At 39.0% G+C, this 21,246-nt stretch overlaps 1 protein-coding gene across 1 annotated transcript; it reads left to right on the plus strand.

Annotated features, from left to right (window-relative positions):
• Positions 1-4,834: 4,834 nt before the first annotated feature.
• Positions 4,835-19,323, plus strand: spon2a (spondin 2a, extracellular matrix protein). The gene is made up of 6 exons (XM_056768929.1): positions 4,835-4,909; positions 7,202-7,430; positions 12,253-12,473; positions 16,371-16,562; positions 16,728-16,902; positions 18,290-19,323. The coding sequence occupies exons 2-6, from the start codon at positions 7,202-7,204 to the stop codon at positions 18,475-18,477; spliced, it is 1,005 nt and encodes a 334-aa protein (XP_056624907.1). The 5' UTR covers positions 4,835-4,909; the 3' UTR covers positions 18,478-19,323.
• Positions 19,324-21,246: the final 1,923 nt, after the last annotated feature.

Genomic DNA, 21,246 nt, shown 5'->3' on the forward strand with positions numbered 1-21,246 from the left:
TTTACCCTCCAGTTGTTCCTTATCTGTATAAATGTCTTTGTTCTGATTAACACAAAGATTTTTGGAAGAATGCTTGTAACCAAACGGTTCTTGGACCCCATTGAATACACTAGGAAAAATTACAATGGTAGTCAAAAGTGCTTGTTCTACATTCTTCATAACACATTGTGTTAAACAGAAAAAGGAACATTTTCAAGGAACAAAGAAGGTCCAGAGCTCTCTTACAGACACGATGCTTGCATCATTTGACTACTTTACACCCACAGGTGAGGAGATGACCATGTATTATGTCTAAAACCACTTCCCTCAGACCGAGACGTAGAACTAGATCCCGCTGTTTACAGCAGTCAGTCAACCGAGATTGACTGTTTATTCTGTACTCTATTCCCAAGTAAATGTTTCTCTGAGTTCTCATTGCTGGATGTTTTCGGTTTATTTGACACGCTTCAATGCATCTACACTTAATCCCTCAAAGTGACATCATGCTTTCCCTGGATGAGATGTCAGAAGTGAAATGACGGAGGGAAATGAGCTGAAGGAACACTCAGGCACACCTGAAGAACTGGGCTGTAGTTTAGTTGAAGGTTGATACTTAAGTTGTTTTATTGTGCGGAGACGACCGAGAGCATGAGCTCATTTCGATTATGTCATTGTTCGACCATTGTCCCGAAATCAATCAAAGAGTTTGGATGGGAGAACTCTAATATTATCTGTTTTCATAACCACAATTATGTGAAACCGAACAAATATGTCGATAAATAAAGTGTAAGTGTGACACGCTAGTGAAGTATTTCCTTGTGTACTGGAAACTATTGGCAAATATAGCAGCTAGAGACTGTAGCATTGGAGAAAGACCTTTGAAAGAATAGAACACCCAAAACTGGAAATTGTGTCATCGTTCGTTCACTTTAAACACAAAAGAAGAGATTTTGAAGAACGTTGGTATCCAAACAACATTGACTCGTGGTATGAACTCAAAACCCTGAAGACATTTCTCAAAATATCTTTTTTTGTGTTTCACAAATCGTACACTCTTAGAAGAAAAGGTTATTTTGGGTTCAATATAGTACAATAGGGTTCATAACTCTAAATGCTTTGGGCTCAACTGTGCTTCATACTTTTGCAGCATTCTGCCATAGGTGCTTTTGTAGGCTATGCTTGATTGCTAAGTAATGTTTGCACACAGTACACTACTGTATCATATTTATACTATATTATTATTTAACATGTCACAAACATAAGGGCCTAATGTATTAATTTGGGTAGTTAATTTCTTTCTTGCCCTTATTTGCAGCATAAGGAGCCTGCCATTTATATTTAAAATGTCATTAGTATTTATATTAAGTTTTATTTTAGATGTTGTTTCAATAACAATCAAAACTATATCGTAATTTCGTTTTTGACATAAAAGTAATAAACTTAAGAGATCTGATGATATGATTGTCTCGTGCCTTTCATCTCGTTGACGCGCACAAAACATGTTTGAATTCCAACGGTCAAGTAGAGTCACATGCATCGAGTCGGGTTAACAAAGACATTTCTGTGCTAAGTCAGAGAAATCCAATATTTTGTTACATAAATGACACGTTACAAAATTAAATGATCTTGTGTCAGAATAGTTTGTACACAATATATCTATGGAATATGTTTCAAGTAACAGATGAATCATTCAAATTAACATATGTAAATAATGCTTTATTTTATATATAAGCGTTTATTCGGTTCAGTACAGCTAACACAAACAATACATTTTTATAGCACTTCAATACCCCTTGTTGAGAAAAATACAGCATCACAATGAATGATGTCTTGACTGAAGACATAAAAGTGACAGAGGCACTCAAGTAACTTTTAGCAGTCTGTTCTTCAGTGTGGCATATGCAATACATTTCATTTAGCACTGTTTCTTTGAACCCTTGAGTGGCTACAAAAGACTGTCTATCCTGATTCCTATATTGTACAACTTTATTTATGATGTATTGTGAATTGCTTTGCCATTATGAACCTTGTGGTTATTGGTTTAATATGAGTTTGAACCATAAAGATAGAACCTTAAAAGATTAAATATTAGAACCTTTTCCCAGTCTGCAAAGAACCCTATAGGGTTCTGTTTATTGAACCTTTAAAAGGGTTCTTTATGGAACCTTTAGGCCCGAAAGCTACCCGATTCACAAGTTGCGTCTAAAACCGCATGGAAACCACGAGCCGACACTCCAAAAAGTTGATCTAATTCCATCTAGATTCAGTGCCGACGTGCCTAGAAAAATGTGCGCGGCTGCTGCATCTACATTTGATATATGAAAAGATGTGAATCAGGCTTAAGTGGTTCCATATATGAAGCCTGCGACTGTTGGACCTTTTCTTTTAAGTGTGTATAGGATTTGAATTTTTATTAAAAAAAACAGAGGCATCCTGATATTTCTGGACGCTTTACATTTTTGGTCACCTCGTCTCTCCCCCCTCTCCTGCCTGCCCTTTGGCAGATCTATCAAGGGCTTTTGTCCAAGTGAGGTTCATGTTAGGGTCAGTGTACTCACTGTGTACCTAACACGCAGACATAGGAAAGTGAACAGTCCGTTTATGTTGTCAGCTAGAGCCTGCTCTATCCAAACCCATCTACGTCAATGCAATGTAATGACCGTGTAGCCTTGGTTCTGATGAAGTGCTTTGTCTCAACGTTAGTGATGATGACCTGACGCGGTAAACATAACCAGATCTGATGAGTGAACACACTTATGTTTGACTTTTCCTGTAAATGCCGTCTTGATTTATGGTGCCTGGTAAAAAACTCAAGGCTTTATTTTAGCTAATGTCTTTTCTTGACAGGCCGATTCGGTGACAAATGCAAATCATGTTGGACTATCTTGTTTCTAACCAAGTCATTCTCAGATGTCATTTACATCTATATGGATGTTATTGTGAAAACCCACTTCCTGTATTGAAACATCTCATAGTATTTAGAAGGTTGCTGTAGATCAGCAATTTTCTCTAAATTAGCGGTGAATCATTATTATCGATGCTCATATTACAAGCCACCAACCATAATCCAGCAATTCATTTGTTCTGCACTTACTCTGTCCAGTTTGCTGTGAACATGAATGATACCCGAATGATTATTGAGGAGCTGAGTGTACTGTTACTAAAGTTACTTTTGATTTATGATGTTCACCTGGTGAGAGATAATCCCAATTTAAATTGAGGCACTAAACTAAGTACAGAATACATATCCTACTAGACATTCAGGTCATGCATGGGTTCTGGAATAAAAAGGCCACTTTTCACAGTCCAGTCGCTTTGTGATGGATAAAATCTCATGTTAGTTGGAGATAGAACTGACTTGGATGTCATGAATCTTTTGAAGTGCAGTTCATGTGGTATGTTAAATTTTTAAAACAAGAAGTTGGGACATATTGAAAATTTGATGATTTGTTTTAAACAGCCAATAGCTTTTGATATAACAGCCATGAAGCATCATTTGGGCAATTCCATACAGTTGTCAACCTTAAGATGAAAAACTTGATTTCCATCATATTGATAGGTCAGATGTCAACATTTGGTGGTATAAAAATACCCATGTGAAGTCTCTCTTACACGGCCGGTGTGACACGACAAAAGACATAAAAAAATTCATTAGAAGGCATTATAATTTAAAATTTTGTTCACACTGGATGAGATGCGGCACGACGCAACAAACCCATGGACAGGTTGACGTGTCATGCCTGGTGTAGAGACGGTGTTAAAGTTATTAAAGTATTTTCTTGTGTTTTAAAGCAACCTCTGCTATAAGTGATTTTGTCATATCCATAACGGTATTCCTCCATACGGCATTCCATATTCCTCAAATGATCATATTAAAACGAAAATAAAAAAACTATTTTATAGTCTTTAAAGAGGCATTGCTTTGTTGGGTATTATTCTTTATGGTTTGTACATTTACATTTACATTTACAGAAATCCAATAAAGAATATGGTCTACTGAAAATGAGCTCCTTTATCACATCCATACACATGTACATTTCCCTCTATAGAAAAGAAAACGTATAGACTGATTTTTTCTGATTTCTGGACTGTGTCATCAGGGGCTTCATACTATATAAACAGATGGTTCAAAGATTTGGTAATAAAAACATTATCTGAGAATTTATATTTCAAGTTTTTTTGGTCCAAAATTTGGATACATCTTTGGCTGCGTGATGAGTCATCAAATATTTTCAAGTTTTTTCTGGAGACCTCAAATGTTTTGAAAAAACAACAACAACCAGAATAGAATAATCTTTTAAGTGCATACTGGCATACCAACGATTTAAAAACAGACAGAGACACACTTTGTTTGAACTTCTGGCTGGGAAGACTGTGCACCAAACTCATGCCATCGGTAGAAATGTTGAACTACTCAGACCAACAAATCAATTGGGTTGATGGCTACACTGTAGAAAAAATTATAAGACTGCGACAATTTAACATTGTATAAAAGAAGTTATTTAACATAAAAACATCCCCAAACCTCACTGTTTTGTATGCAGACTGATGTACTGTGAGTGAAAATGCCCTCAATGCAAACTGAATCAATGGGAATCCACAGCTCAGACAGCTCTAAGCGATGAGATTGTTTTATTTGACTTATAATGCTCAGTTTTATATACGAACACATCTACCTCACTTGCAACACAGGGACCTTTGTGTGATCTCAGAGGAGAAGAAAAAGACAAAGAGGGTTAAAGAGAGCAACACTGTTACAAGAGAGAGAATGTGTGTGTGTACCCATACAGGGAAGGGTGGGGGTGAAGAATGACAGGGGAGGAGAGAAAGAAAGAGAGGAGGGGAAAGAGTAAAAGAGAGCAGAGAGGTGTCCAAATCTGCAGTGCACATCTCCACAAAGCCTGTCCTGCAATCTACCCGTCACAGCCAGGTAAGAGTTATCAGATCTGACTGCAATTCACTTCTGCAAGTGCATGTGTGTTTTCTGTACTTCTGAATGCTGTGGCAAAAGACAAGGGTATGTAGCTTTTATGCTACTTTCCTTTCCTTCTGTGTCTATACTCTAACCTTCCCATAGTCCTTTTCTGCAGGTCTGATGTCTGTTTGAGGAAGAATGCCCCTCTCCTTAAGTGATTCAGCACATGTGCCTTTCCAAACCCTTAATGTTTTCCTCTCTTTTTCATTCAATTCTATCGCTATAAAGGCAGGGTTTCGTATTCGCGATGAAGCGCCAAATTGTTGACCTCTTTCCCCAACACGGGCGCGCCGTGCGGCAACGTAATTGCTCTCCCTGTAAGTTTAAGCTGTTTTTCCCCTAAGTGTCAAAAAACCGCAAGCTCTTTTCTTTGGCCCGTATCCGTCTCCCCTGGTTTTATTGTGTCTCGTTCCTGCTGGGAGCTGAGCTTCTCTGTGTCTGTAAGATGTTTGAGAAGACGTGTGCTTATTGACACTGAGAGGGCAAACAGAGGTAGGTTTGCTTTAGGTCAGCGTCCGGCAGCATCTGCACTCACTGGCAAGTGCAGCTCTGCGTGTATTCCACCCGAACACAAAGAGCCACAGACGTTTTGTTCATCGGGAAGACTTTGTTTTATTGTGCAAGTCCCGACGAGGGAGAGAGATAATAAGGAAAACGTGTGCCCGCGAATGTTTGGGCCTCATGCAAGATGTCCCCCTTGACTGGTAATCAAAATATTTGGAAAGTTTTAATTGTCAGCGGATGACGTGTGGAAACGCTGAGTGCGCCGGAGACACAGATGTAGCATTGTCTCGGCGATACTTTGGTCAGTCTCCCACAAAAAACAGATTTGTTTAGAGGACAAACAGTATCAGGGAATCGTACGGCGTGTGTCTGGACCCGGCGTTCCAGCGACACTTCAGATTTTCCGAAAGATGCTGAAACCAAATCGGTGGCCTGTCACCGAGAATTGAAGAACAGAATGAGTTGCCAACCACACAGGAGTACGCACTGCGTGCTTGCTCATAAGATTTTATTTACGTCCCGTTGAACCTGTGGTTTAGCCAGCTCTAAAACCAAGAACGTTTAGCTCTCAAGTCCATTAGACATGAGGTCATTCTGGATGACTCAAGTCCTCTTTCCTCATGGATCTATGTATAACTTTTCATTTTAAGCACTGTATAACACCATCCCCTGCTTTCCAATAACATCACAGTCAATCCCTGTTTATACTATAAGGCTATATATATACTACTTATATAAAACTATATATGCTAAAACACCAGTCCAGCTTAAACCTACATTAAATGACTTTAAACTTTAACAGGCAAGCATAAAAATACCAGAAGCGGGCAGGCGGTGAGTCTTTGATCTGCGGGGTCTGTCATTTGATCATAGCTTGTTATAAACTATGGGGATCCAGCGGACGGGGCCGGAGCAATAGTCTGAGCCTGCGGTGATGAACTTGTGAACTTGTCGCGTTGTCTCTTTATTAAGAGATGGTGGCAGACGGCTCAGATCCCAGAATCTCATGCGCTCATGCTGTAAACCTCCTGCTTGGGTACCGAGATCTCACACGGGATTAATATAACCCAGTCAAGGATTGCCGGTGTTGTGTTATTTTAATTTAGTAAGGGATAAATCGAAAGCTTGGGTGAGAGAGAACAAGGTTGATGTGATAAAGGGCACTGTGAGATTTAATTCTATGCGTTCAACAACTGTTAAATATAGTTTATTTATAAATGATGAAGCGCAGTTCAAGACTCTGCTGACTTTTGCCTTCAAAGGCCTTTGAGGATTCCATTACTTTTTTCTTTTAAATTATAGCCATTGAAAAAGTCATTTAAAAAAGAGTTATTAAATAAAGAAAGCCTCATTTTAATCGCTTTTGAGTGCACATTTATACCAAAGAAAAACAAACAGTCAGTGGGTGAATCTAGAAACACGCAATGTATGTTTCTCTGAGCTTTTTTTACGTGGCTTTCGCTGGACCTGAAATGTTTTCACGTCAGTTTATTACAGAGAGATTTAAGCTCCGATTCTGAGTAACCTTCAGATCTGCGATGCGTTTCTCTGCTGAAAGAAGATCAAGGTGTCCTGGTTTACGATCCAAAGTTATGTAATATCCTCTTTCAAGACATATTTACGGCGTGAGGCTTTGCACATGGCCTTTCTTGCTACACTGAAGCAGAGGGTACCAAACTGTGTAGATTCCCCAAAGAGCAATTCACTCACTGATGACTTTTCCCGCTTTGTATCCTCACGTAGATGATGTCATCAGAGGTCCTCATACGTGGTTGGCTGCAGCAGCTGCTCTTTGTGCTCCTCAGGTTCACTCTCTCATCTGCTGCCCCGGTCGACCTGACTAATGGGACGGAGTGCACCGCTCGAGGCCCCGCCTCATACATCCTGGTGTTCACTGGCCACTGGAGTCCACAGACGTTCCCTAAACAGTATCCCTTATTCCGACCACCTGCTCAGTGGTCCAAACTCATGGGTAAGATTTGTGTGAGAATGTCATGGCATACTGTCTGGTACACATTGCACCTTTTATCAAAAACAGACAGAGCATATGACTCACATGTAGGCCTAACTCAGTTTGTTTATACAAAGTCGTGCTGTTAGAGTTTATCTGAAATAACGTCAAGTGGTAGCGCTCAAAGGTTGTGGGTTTGATGTATGTGCAATTTTCCCACAGCATTATTCATTTCATAGACAGCTATACAACACACACACACACACACACATATATATATATATATATATATATATATATATATATATATATTAGGGCTGTCATTAATCACATCTGTATTTTTGTGTAGGCATAAACATTATATATTATATTATTATGTCTGTATTCTGAATTTAGTATTTATAAAAACATTGGATATATTTTAAACAAATATAAAAATGATAAAACATTAGAATATCATTTATAATGGTAACATTAATATTTTATGTAAATATACATGTAAATATTTCCTAAATATGTTTTTTTTACTGAAAAATCTAGGGTCCAAAAACATGTTTATCTGGAAAAAATATCTGAGGATGAAAAACATGAATTTTATGTTATAAGTATTTTTTATTTATTTACATTTATTTTCATTTCATTTCATTTTATTGCACTTTCTATTCTATCCTATTTTAATATTTTATTTTGATTTAAATGTTAATGTGAATGTGAAATAGACCATACCACAATAATAGACGTTTACAATATTTGAATAGGAAAAATAGCAGAAAACATGTGTAGAGAATTTTTTTTCATCCACATCTAATATTTTCTTTTATCTTTTATTGTTATTTAATTCATACTTTTTATCTTTTACATTTTACTTATAATTTAGCAGACACTTTTATCCAAAGCGACTTACAAATGAGGTAATCAATAGACACAATTGGAACAACATGAGGACAACATGGAACATAATGTGTTGATGGAAGAGATGTGTTTTCAGTTGATTCTTAAAGATGGCTACAGAATCTACTGATCTTGTAGCAGCGGGCAGATCATTTCACATAGGTGGAACAGATCCAGAGAAGGTATGGGAGAGAGGTACAAGACGTTGTTTGTTTGCAGACCGTAGGGATCTGGTGGGTACAAACGTCTGTATTAGTGAGTTAAGATAGGGGGTGGTGAACCAGTGGTGGTCACGTAGGCTAAGAGAAGAGCATTGAATTTGATGTGAGCGACCATAGGGAGCCAATGTAACTTATTGCAGAAAGGAGGGAAGTGTGCTCTCTTCGGTTTATTGAAGACCACTCTTGCCGCTGCATTCTAGATCATCTGTAGAGGTTTGGTTGTGCAAGCTGGGAGGCCAGCCAGTAGCCCATTGCAATAGCACAGTCCATACTCGGAAAAAAACGAAAGGTCTTATTATCCTATGTTGAAGAGGATGAAACTAGATGACTGTTGGTCATGGTGCTGGCAACATGATCCGTGAAGTTTAGCTGATCATCGATTACCTCTCCCAGGTTTCTGGCTTTTCTGGAAAGTGTAAAATTTGATGAGCCTAGTTGAATGAAGAGGTTGTGATTAGTCTTCAGATAGTTCGGGATTACAAGCAGTTCTCTTTTTGCAGGTTTCAGCTGCAGGTGATGGTCCTTCATCGGAGCAAAATGTCACTCAGGCATGCTGAAAAGTGTGCAGAAACAGTTGGATCGTCCGGCTGAAATGCCAAGCAGGGTTGTGTATCATCCACTTAGTAGTGATAGGAAAAGCCATGTTTTCGAATGACAGAACCAAGGGATGCCATGTACAGTATATGCAAAAAGTGAAACGGTCCCAGCACTGAGCCCTGAGGCACTCCTGTATCGAGATTTTGGGATTTAGAGACCCAACCTCTCCAGGATACTCTAAAAGACCTACCTGAGAGGTAAGACTTGAACCATTGTAGCACCATTCCAGAGACATCCTTGAGCAGGAGGATGTGGTGGTTAACAGTGTCAAAAGCAGCTGATAGATAGAGTGGGATGAGTACAGATGATTTAGATTCTGCTCTTGTCAGTCTAAGGCCTTCTATGACTGAGAGCAGTGAAGTCTCGGTGGAATGACCGCTCTTGAAACCAGACTGGTTGCTTTCCAGGAGGTTATTCTGCTTTTGTCATTTTATTATGTATTATTGTAATATTTTTATTGCTATTTAGGTTTAATTCAGTTTTGATTTAATTTAGTTTTATTTAGTTTGCAGTTAATCCTAGTAGTTTAGTTTAAATTTAAATTAGGTTTTTCAAATAATCTGCTTGTATTTATTTGAATCTGACTATTTGATTCTGACTATCATCTTTCTTAAGTTTTGATTTGGAAATAATGACTAATGACCAAATAATGCCATCCTGTCCCGTTTTCTGAGGTTCTTCCCATGTTCTGTGCTTCTGTCATGGATGAGGACATTCAGACTTGTGTTATTCCTCACCTTACCATATGTCAACACACTAAGTACTCACAGCTGGCCTGTTAACCCTGCAAATTTGTCCCAATGATCGAAAACACCCGCCAAACATAGACGCATTACCTGCGACACCCAGCGCTGTGCCATATGGGAGCAGTGCAGCCTAATGAGTAAAGCAGATAGAGAGAGAGATGACGTAGAGGAGACTAACTGTTGCCAGATGACATGGGCTGCCCTGCAGGTTCACCCTTTACTTTAATGCTTCTTCCATAAATACACGACACACGCAGCCAAGCCCAGCAGTCTGTGATGACCACTGACTTTAATGTGACCGCCGTGTGCTCACATTTTCAGAGAATTTGCTCTCTGGGTGTCACCGGCCATCACACGCCACAGCGCCAGCCATGAAGAGCAGCAGACATGGACGGCTTCAGCCAAAACATTTACAACCCAGAGATCCTGTAAGTTCAAGCTGTGGGTTTGGAGCGGTTAGATGATGACTGCATGGTTTCCTGTGCCTCCTGGATAGCTTTCCCATCCTCTTCATCCATTTATCACTATTGTATCACGATTTTGTTGAAAACCGCACATTTTCGAATTAAATCCTACAATTTTGAATTTGTGCATACGAATGCACCGGATGTAGGATGAGAAAATTAAGCGAGAGTTGAAGATTGAGAGAAAAGGAGTAGGGTGGTTGTGGTTTGTGGTTCAGCTGATTGAGGTCGGGTCTCCTAGAGTTTTCTGTCCGCGTTTGTGCCAAAACGGTCAGACATGTAGCGCAGAGAGACGAGACGTGTCAGCGTGCCAAACGTGCTGCCTGCCTTCCTGTCATTCGCACTCGTATCTTTTTCATTCTCCAGCTCAAGGTTCTGCCAGACCAAAATGGTTTGTAAGTATGAGGAAAGCAGTGGGACATTAAAAAGAATCTGAAAGCTTTTCAAAGACGTCATTGGAGCTCTTTCCTCTGTTGTGATATCAAGTTGTAATGGGCGAATTATCAATCTCTTCAATTCTAGGCATGTTTTGGTTACCTTTGTGAGGTTTGTGGTGTAGCTCATACTCAGGTTTAGTCATTCCTTACCATATCCATTAAACCTGTTTGTGCATTGGAAGTTACTTCAAATCATGTGGCTTGTTGTTTTGCTGTTTTCTATTCATCTTTTGTATAAAAACAGTCTGACTTATAAATTGTGCGTTGTTGATGATGAATCGTCCTAAAAATCCCAGATTTACATTAAAGAGTGTCTATGTCTAACCAATCATGGAATCTTGACCACACCCTGTTACCAGAATGCAGTTGTTTGACTTAAAGGTCCAGTGTTATTTTTTGAGGATCTTGACAGAAATGCAATATAATATACATAACTGTGTTTAGAGGTGTATAAAGATCTTACATAATAAAGCGTTATGTTTTTATTATCTTAGAATTAACTATTTCTATATACGTCCCCTTGCATGGAATTTGTCATGTTGTTTCTACAGTAGCCTTAAACGGACAAACTGCTCTTCAGAACGCCTTTTGTAAATATGCTATCTCCTTCGGTAAAGATGCAAAAATGTGACAACATAGTCCTTTGTCAGCCACTGTATTGCTTCGAAAGGGTGGGGTGAGGTGTTGAGTCAGCCGTTGGTTGCAATCTGAAGCCTAACCTCTAGATGTCGCTAAAATCTCCACATGCTCCTTTTAATAAAGACATCACGAGGGAATTATCTTAGATATTTTTTGACTTAGGTTACCCATTTGCACCCATTTGACTCCATTCAAGAACAAATACACCATTAAAAACAGGACAGATTACATTGGTTCGTTTTTGTCAAGTTATTCAGGTTACACTCTAAAAAATTATGGTTTGTTTTCGACCGATGGTTGGAGCGAAAAGGGCTGAACCCAACTGTTGGGCTTGTCGCTTTTTGACCCATGCATGGGTTGAAAATGACCCGGCATTTTAAACGGGTGACCAAAGTCTGGAGCGGTGCGTGCGAATCGTGCAATTTCATTTTATCTGGACAAAGAAAATAATTTAGTCTATGTTTAAATCTACATTGAAAGATGTAAACTAACACAATTTTATTCTTAGTTTTCCCCTTTATTATATTGGACAAGGGTCTCAGTAACTCTTGACCTAAAGGTGCGTACATTTCATAAAAGCTTTGATTTTAGGTACTGTTATATTCTCTGGGCAATTCTTATTAAGTCTTAACATCTCGAGTTGTGTTGAGTCCTCACAGAAAGTAGCCGAGCTGTATTTGTGTGTGGCTGGTTTTCATAAGAAATAAAACCTCATCAGGGTGGTAATGTTCAACAGGCCACTAGAGAATCTGCCAAGTGGAATCACTGAACAATCCAAATACTTTTCCACTGAGTTTACCCTTCATGCACTCATCACTTTTCTTAATTTCCTTCTTCTTTCTGCACAGCTGTGACCCATAATGAGCATTATCGGCTTTGGCAGGAGGGAACGCTGGCGAGCGATGGCATGAAGAGCTTCGCTGAGCTGGGTCTGACAGTGGAGCTGGTGAAGGGTGCGAAGGAGGCGAGGAAGAGGCGGGCAGTTGGGTCCATGTACCGCACAGCTGGGATCCTCTCTGGCATCGGCCACAGCTCCACGGAGCTGCTTCTAATGCCCAGAACTCCACTGGTAAGACACTGCCAGGCATTCAGTTACTTTTAAGTTAAAGTTGCAATCTGGTACCTTTGTCTCTCTATCGCCGTCTCTGTTTGAAAACTGAAATTGCAGGTTACTTTGGGTACTGGGTTTCCTGTTCAGCTCAAATTATATTTTGAGCGGTGACTTGCTTAAAAAATGATTTTTGTTTGTTTATAACCAAGCCACAGTTTACATAACATTCATCACCCAAATGGAGTAAACAAACAAACACCAGAACTTTGCGAACGTATTCTCTCTCTCCTGCTTACAAGTGAAACTGACGTCTGCGCATGCTCCTTCTCCTGCTCTCCTGTGGGCGTGCTGCGCCCGGGAGAATTGTCCAATAAGGGATTAAGAAAAGTTTTTACAAAACAGTTTTATATGTTCGAAAAAATCGTCCGAAACCTGTACAATCGCTGGGGGAGTGTACTGAGCACAGAAATACTACGTAATACGCCCAACTAGTTTTTAGACAAGTTGACCATGTTAAACTTGAGAAGACAGCACGTTTAACATTGTTAAGAAGTCAGAATGTATGACACATCGTTGCAAGGCCACTTTAAGAAAATAGAAAAATAGTTGTGTCTGCAACTGATGTACCATTGTATAATTGTTTATCAGCAAATACATCTAAAACAGACACTGCACACCATGTGAAATAAATCAGATGAATAGTTCGGAAAAATATGACAACCACTGTCAAATTCATTTCATGGTAGAGTTGCAAAAATATATTTGGAATTATCCACATGGGCAAAATGAAAGACAAAATAAATCATTTTGGTCTGTATGACTTTCTAGGGGTAAACTTAAAACAAGAAATTGCAGGTCAAAAAAACGCAGTGAGCAAAAACATTTTAAAGACTTTAAAGAATTAAAGAGAACGGCAACTTATCAAAATAATTGTGTATACAAGCAAATATCAACTTTCACATTTACACAAATATCAATTTAGTTTTAGGATTTTCCATTGCATTGCACACAAGCCACCTGAATAAATCTTGCATATATCCATGTAAAAGACAAGCAGCCATCTTCCCTTATTTGAAGGTTTATTTTATGCTCTATGTTAAAAGGTACCGGGGCATGTTGTCACTTGTGAAATCATCACAAGTACTGTATAATATTAAATCCGAGTGAAAAGTACTTTTGATAAACAAATACACCCAAAAAACGGTGTTAAGTGTGACTATTAGCCCCGGTCTCCTCTATATTGCACAAAAACAGACAGAACCAGATCAGGTCTCCAAAACCACATCCAGAGTTCCAGAACCACCAGACCACAACCCTCATTCCCTCCCTTCCGGCTCCTGCTGCACCCACCAGATCTCTGCAGATACGAGAGATTTTCCTTCTCTGGCTCTGGAATATTTATCTTGGAATAATTATTAACACCCTTGAGTCGGGTGGTTATAGGGTCTAAAGGCAGAGCTGGTGCTGCCGGTGACCTAAATACTGTATCTTTACACAAAGCCTGGAATATAAAGCAGACTTATTAAAAAACAGCATCCAGCCTGGCATCCACGTCTGGCATCTACGCCAGCTGCCACTTAACCACAACATGGTGGGATGTCTGCACTCAGTCTGCTGTTTATAGATCTGTGGGAAGCAGGGTTAGGAGTGAGAATATGAATGTGGCCTTGGCATGATACTGTAAACTACGTTTTAGGTGTATCCCTAATGCAAAGAAAATATATTTGACAAAAATGTAATGTCAGTAGATTAAATAATTTATTTTGCAAAGATTTGAAAACATGTACATTCAAATATATTGCTCATATATACCAATATTACAATATAATGAATAATACATTGGGAATTGTTGCTTTTCTTATATAAAAAAAATATAAGCACTTGGTTCCTTATGAAAATGTATTATTTAATATATTGCATATTTTCTGTGTCTTGACATATATTTACTGCAGTAGTGAAGTTGTGCTAAGCATTAAGAGATTATGCATATTATTTTAACCTATGCGCTGATAAAACCCATACATTCCATAACGCCAGGTTAACCTCCATTCAGGAAATGTTAAAATCTAGTTCAGTCTACTTTACACTCATGTATTTACTGTATAACAACGTTTTTACTTCGTAAGAGCACATGCAAAATCTGTTTCATTCATAAGATATATCTCATTAATAACATTGATTCAGACTGTAATGTTAAGACACAGAACAGATTAAAGTCATTTCTCCAAAAAGAGGAGAATACAATTAAATCAAAAACGTATGGAGTCAGGTTTCAGATTCCCACCCACACGCACAGTGACCAAATCAGCAGGAAAATAAGTAAATGAAAAACAGCGCATTGCCCTTCAAAATTACTTGCGAGCTTCTTATGCATTTAATAGGAACCAGACAGCAGGAGCTCTGCGGCTTTCTACAAACTATGAGCCATGCAAGAAACTGCAGCGTGTTCCAGCAGCACACGCAGACAGGCTGAGGAGTAGATGAGCCGGGAATTATTTCTCCTGACACACTATTTTAGCAAATGAGGGGACTGGTTTGGCTTGGAACGGCGCGAATTAAGTGTTAGTGTGACTTTATGCCCGTAAGAGGGCATCGGCTGTGTTAGAGCTGGGTTCAACAGACAGCAGAGGGATGAGGCAGCGCTTGCCTGTGCCAGTGAAATTGATCTAGCAGGAGGTATTCCTGGAAAAACCACAGAACGAGAGCGTAAGAGAGACGTGAGGGACAGATGAGTAAATCCAGCCTGGAGAGAAGTCCTGATGTAGATTGAATGATGTAGATTTTCTTCACACAAGGGAACTGAAAGTGTGGCCCAAATTAGGACGCATGACAGCAGACTACAGATTTGTTTTGTATTCAGTTTCCGAACATTTGGTTATTGTGAGTAATTATATAAAGGTTTAACAATATTAAAGGTTACACTCGATAAGTTTACAACAATTATTTTTACATTACAATAATTTTACATCTACAGAACATTTTACTTGATTTCAGTAAATGGTTTGCTAAATTTACACTTAATTCTTCTAATGGGTCTTATAAAGTTCACTGTAAAAAATATGGAAGCTGGATGGCAAGAAATTAACTGCGCCATGACAGTTTTTCCTGTAATTTTACGGGTTTTGACGATATTTAAAAACAATTCAACTGTAAAAATTCCTGGGTATACCAGAAATAAATTGTAAAATAACTATTTTCCCTGTAAAATATTTTTTCCCCTGTTTTTCCAATAAATTAGCTGTCTTTTCCTGTAATTTTATGGGGTTTTTTGGCCGTATTTAAAGAAAATTGAGAAAAAAATCAGTGTATGCTTCATTAATTTCTTTCAATTTATCTCAGATGTTCCTCATAATGTTTTTATTTAATGTTTATAAACAGTTAAATGTTTAAATATTGAAGAGACAATATTTTATCAGTCAGAATACAATACAAATGCATAGCAACATGTAGATCTTTTAAAATGGATCGAAAAATCATTGCGACTTTCTCCGATTTATTAAATACCCTTGAATCAACAGACAGGAGTGGTTTGACTAGACGCCTGAAGATGAAGTTTGGTCTACATGCTGAAATAGCCGGTGTCACTCTATGCCTAATTTCTCGCCGTGTGACTGTGTTTGGCTATTCCCTCATTCTGCTCTGACCAAAGGGCTCTTCCTGAATGAGGTCATAGTCAGAAAGGAAACATTCATCACCATTTAAAGCAAACGAAAAAAATCCAGATGGTTTAACCAAACATACACAGGAAGGGATGGAAAATACTGGAAATGGTTACAGAGAACGGTTTCATTTGTGACTTATGAAGCCAATTATGTTAGCAGAGCGTGCAGGAAAAAAAAGCAGTTTTTGCCAAAGGTAAATGAGTCTGTGTGTAATAAAGGTGAACAACTAATCGTGTTGTGTTTTCTCACACAGCTGTCTGTCATAGTGAAACTGATCCCTAGTCCAGATTGGTTTGTGGGGGTGGACGGTCTGAACCTGTGCGAGGGTGGCCAGTGGAAACAGGAAGTGACCTATGACCTCCATCCTTTTGACGCCGGCACGGATAGCGGCTTCACATTCTCCTCGCCCAACTTTCCAACAATGCCTCTAGAGAATATCACCACGGTGATTGTGTTTCCAATGATTCAGCTGCTTCTGAAAACTCATTATAGTGTTCCAATATTCACGCTGCTGGACTGTGGTTGAAAGCAGGCAATGGGATTCAGCTAAAGTTATTATTAAGTCCATTCTTTATAAGAATGTCACTAATATTGTTGTATTTACATACAGATCACCTCTCAGAATCCAAACCACCCGGCAAATTCCTTCTATTACCCTCGGCTTACAGAGCTCCCGCCCCTGGGCACCATCTGGCTGAAGCGCCAGGTCCGCTCACATGTCCGTCAACAGAACCGGGTGTCTAATCACATTCTGCCCGATGTCACCAAGCCTCAGAAATTCACAGGTAGATTTGCATTTCTCTTAATCGTTGCTGTCTATCTTGTCCCATATAAGGGACGGATGGAGGTTAAGCGTGTGGCATACTTGTTTTTTTACATGTACGCATACAGCCGAACGCACAGCCTTGCAAAGTATACTGCTTTTGGGTTTTGACGCATGCGGATTACGACGTGTATTTCAATATCTCTCCGGGTCAGGCATCTTCAACTACATTGAATTGATGCTCCAAAGACACAGTTGCCACCTGGTGGTTACTGCAAGAAATGGAATGCGCATGCCCAACCTGCGGGTGCTTTAAACGCAATGTAACAAAATTACGGTGGTGCGCGTACTATTCTGATGACGAAATTTGTGTCACGCTGCCCCTCGCGTACTCGTGAAAAGGGAACTATACTCCGGGCTTTAATTGTCATACTTTTTTTCAGACGTACAATTATGATGAGGGTAGTTGCTAAGTCAGTGTGTCATTTTTTAGAGGATCTCTATGTCTTCAGTGCTGAGTAAAGACCCTACATAATGAAGCGCTTTGTTTTACTACCTCTAAAACAAGCCATTTCTATCTACATACAGTGCCGGGGTCCTCTTACAAGGAATTCACCATGTTGTTTCTACAGTTTTCGTAAAAGGACAAACAATGAGCGTTTTGTAAATACGTTTTCTCCTTCGGCAAAGAAGCGAAAACACAACATCTTAATCCTGTGAGAGCCGCCGTAGTGCTTCAAAAGGGAGGGGTAAGAGGTGGAGTGAGCCGTTGGTTGCAATTTGCAACCTCACCGCTAGATGCCGCTAAAATCTCCACATTGCTCCTTCCATGCTTCTTTCCAACAGTTTTTTTTTGTCTCGTAAACTTCATTTGGAACAGAATTGGTGTTTATTTGCCTGGAGAATGACAAAAACTAGTGTGACGATGCATTCTCTTCTCCTCCAGCTGTTTTGGTTTACCGCAGCCATGTGCGCGATTTAACGTCTTGCACTGTGTTATTTTTAATCCTTTGAAATCAAAACAACCACTCAGATTGATGAGTACCTTAATATGCACCACATGTGGTAAACAGTTTTATTTGCTTCAACAACAACACAAAAGAGTGTGTGTTTTTCCATTAACCAATCCATTGGTTGAACGCTAACTCACTTTCTAGTATTTAAGAGCTTTATCATTTACAATTCCATTGCTGGAATCACGTTTTAGGACACGACCTAGAGTAAAAAACACATCTTTCGTTATTTAGTCAATTTGACCCTGTCAGTCTCCAAGGGCTGAGCATGCCAGTGGTCTGTTTGTTTTATTTAACCATGCACAGACATCCACATCAACAAACATGTTCTCCTGAACATTGCCTCCAGACAAGACTTTTGGCTAGCAATCCTCATCCCTCAATTGTGTCTTGCAGAAACGCCGCTGGACTGCGAGGTGTCGATGTGGTCATCCTGGGGCCTGTGTTCTGGAGCCTGCTCACGCGGCGGGCTGCGTCAACGCACCCGGTACATCCTGCTGAAACCCGCCAACAGCGGCACGCCATGCCCCGAGCTAGAGGAGCAGGAAGAGTGCACGCAGCACAACTGCCTGGCATATCAGTGATGCCCGTCACACCTCTGGCACAGACACTTCGACGTCGTCCGAGCGGAGAGCCGGGTTGAGCCAATAATGAGACACTGCTGCAGAATAGGGAAGAGTCGCCCGAGTGGACGTCCAGCATCGGCTTCTCACCTCACTGGAAAAGAATGACTCGTATTCTGTTAATAGAGATTTTATTGGTGCTGCATTTACAGTAATCGCAATGTATCTTCAAATAATCGCACAGTATTTTGTCAATATAGTTTTGTGGAATAGACTTCCAGTTGCCCAACCACTGTTCAATCTAATAGTAATCTAGTTGGTTTTGAGTGATGGCATTAGTAGGCTGTAATAATTCATTTAGTTGTGAGATATGGTCAACCAACAATATCTCAGCTTTTGTGTCATATTTCAAATTTTCTAGAGGAAAGAATTCTTGTATTTAAAGAGTTTATGACATTGTGAGGAAGAGCACAAAAACAGATTCACTGGCATATTTCATTCATCACACAAGGGACCGTTAAGAGGTTGTATATATGTTGTATTTTATGTTTCTCTTATTAAATATGGACTTGTCTTTCAAGTTATCTTCACACTTTTACAGTTTTTTGGCAATACTTTATCATGAATGATATGACCAAATAATGCTATATTATTTACAGTAACAGACAAGTTGGTGCCAAATGATACAAATGGGAGATGTATTTACTTTACTAGTAGTAAACTCTCAGATTTTAAGATGTTTATACCAACAGGGTTGTGTAAATCATGACGAAATTATTTCGTGTCATATTTCACACTGTATTTAATGATCCATTTATATGTACCAGTGCAGGTGTTGTGCTAAATAAAAAGGGTGCTACAATAGTATCACATGGCTAGTTTAAAAATATTGTACTCTGAGAATGCTCACAGCTGATGATGAGGACACAATTACATTGATATTACGTATGCTAATAATTTCATCATACTCTTCATTTCATTTTTTAACCCTACACATTTGTGATAATATTGCATACTTCTGAAGAGGGTAGTTGACAGATGTACATGTGTTCTATGCTGTGACAGCGCAACAAGTAGAAACAAACTGTTAATAATACATCATTTTAAATTATTCTATCATATAAAGGGATCATATAACAAGGCTAAAACGAATATTCTCATTTGTTTTAGATCTAATGCAATGTGTATACACGAGTTAAGGTTAAAAAACGCTGTATGTTCCACATACCATGCATGTTTGTATCTCCTCTTTGCCCCGCCTCTGAAACGAGCAGATTTTTTACAAAGCTCATCGCTCTGAACGCGAGGTGTGCTATGATTGGCCAGTAAACCAGTGCGTAGTGATTGGTCGAATACTACAAGCCTGTGATGGAAATGTAACGCCTCTCACCATATTTGGAACATCATGGTACGCCCACCCGGAACCATTGATAGAGAGAGTCGGGTCTTCTCTGTTGACTCCAATGGAACAGTTTTTTCACAGTTTCAATAATTCCCGGAAGTTACTAGTAACGTATGGAGGTGCGACTAGACAGACCAACTGAGGTCAACTTCTGACCAACTTAAAGACGAAAGCCATTTAATGAATAAAAGATGAAAGAAATAAAGCATTTAAAGAGAAAACATAACTTCATGATTGATTGAGTGACATCTGAAGGCTCCATGAATCAGCGTTTTGGACTTACGTTAGCAGAACTCTCTCTCTCAATGGCTCTGCGCACACCTTACTCGCGTATACATTTGGGCAGTCTTAGTCAAATCATACCACGAACTGACGTAGATTTGTGGGGGTGTGGTTGAGGCGTTTCTGGGATGTCTGTTAGCAATCGCTTTAAGATAGAATACCTCTTTTGTTGACATTACATCTTTGCTATTTTAAGTGTCTTATACATGAATTGGCAACTAATAACACACCAAAGACACAGAAAAAACTGTAATCGCGTCATATGACCCCTTTAATGGCACAAGAGAGATTTATCTAGTTTTTATCTAGGAAACATTTATGGTTTATTTGTCAACTACAATTTAGAAAAGTCGTCAAATGTGAGTCATGAAAAAGTTTGACAACATTTTATGTTATAAAAACCAAACATTTTTAAGCTTCAAGGATATGAACTTAAAAAGTGTAGATAGTGGCGAATTGAAAGTAAAGTATTTTGAAGTGTCGCCATCTAGTGGAGAAAACAGATTTTACAGTGCCCAGTGTGAATCTGCTAACAAGCGGACGTCAAAAATGTTTTTGTTTAGGAAATATTTATGTTTTGTGATAAAATGTAAGAAGAATATATTTACAAGTGCAAGTATTTTGAGTTGCATGAGACAGATGCAAGAGAAAAATAAAACAAACTGCATTATGTTTGACAAAGCAAAAAAAGATTGTGGTAAAATAACAAACACATCACCATCAACATATTCTATCTAAATCTATTGTTTCATATGCATCTTTTCTATTCCATTATAATGAATTTGGTCAGACAATTTGTGTGAAAATGGTCTTCACAAATCATTCTTCTAAGGGCACATGTTTTTCAGTTAATAATTTTTGGTTGGTTTCTGACCCACGTTACCAACTGACATCACTCAGTTGTCTGTCTACCTCAATCATTATATTAAAATCCTATACAGGTGCATTTAAAACCAACTCAAACCTCCTCTGTGCGCATTTCTCTAAAGCGCAGGCATGGTTTTAACAATCTTTTTAAACTTAAGGGGTTGGTTGTAAAACAGGATGTGGAAGTCTATAACAAACTCCCACTTTGACAGCAGCAAACAGACCAAATAACTCCAGAC

The sequence above is a fragment of the Triplophysa dalaica genome, chromosome 16 (genome assembly GCF_015846415.1).
Source record: "Triplophysa dalaica isolate WHDGS20190420 chromosome 16, ASM1584641v1, whole genome shotgun sequence".
NCBI lineage: Eukaryota > Metazoa > Chordata > Actinopteri > Cypriniformes > Nemacheilidae > Triplophysa > Triplophysa dalaica.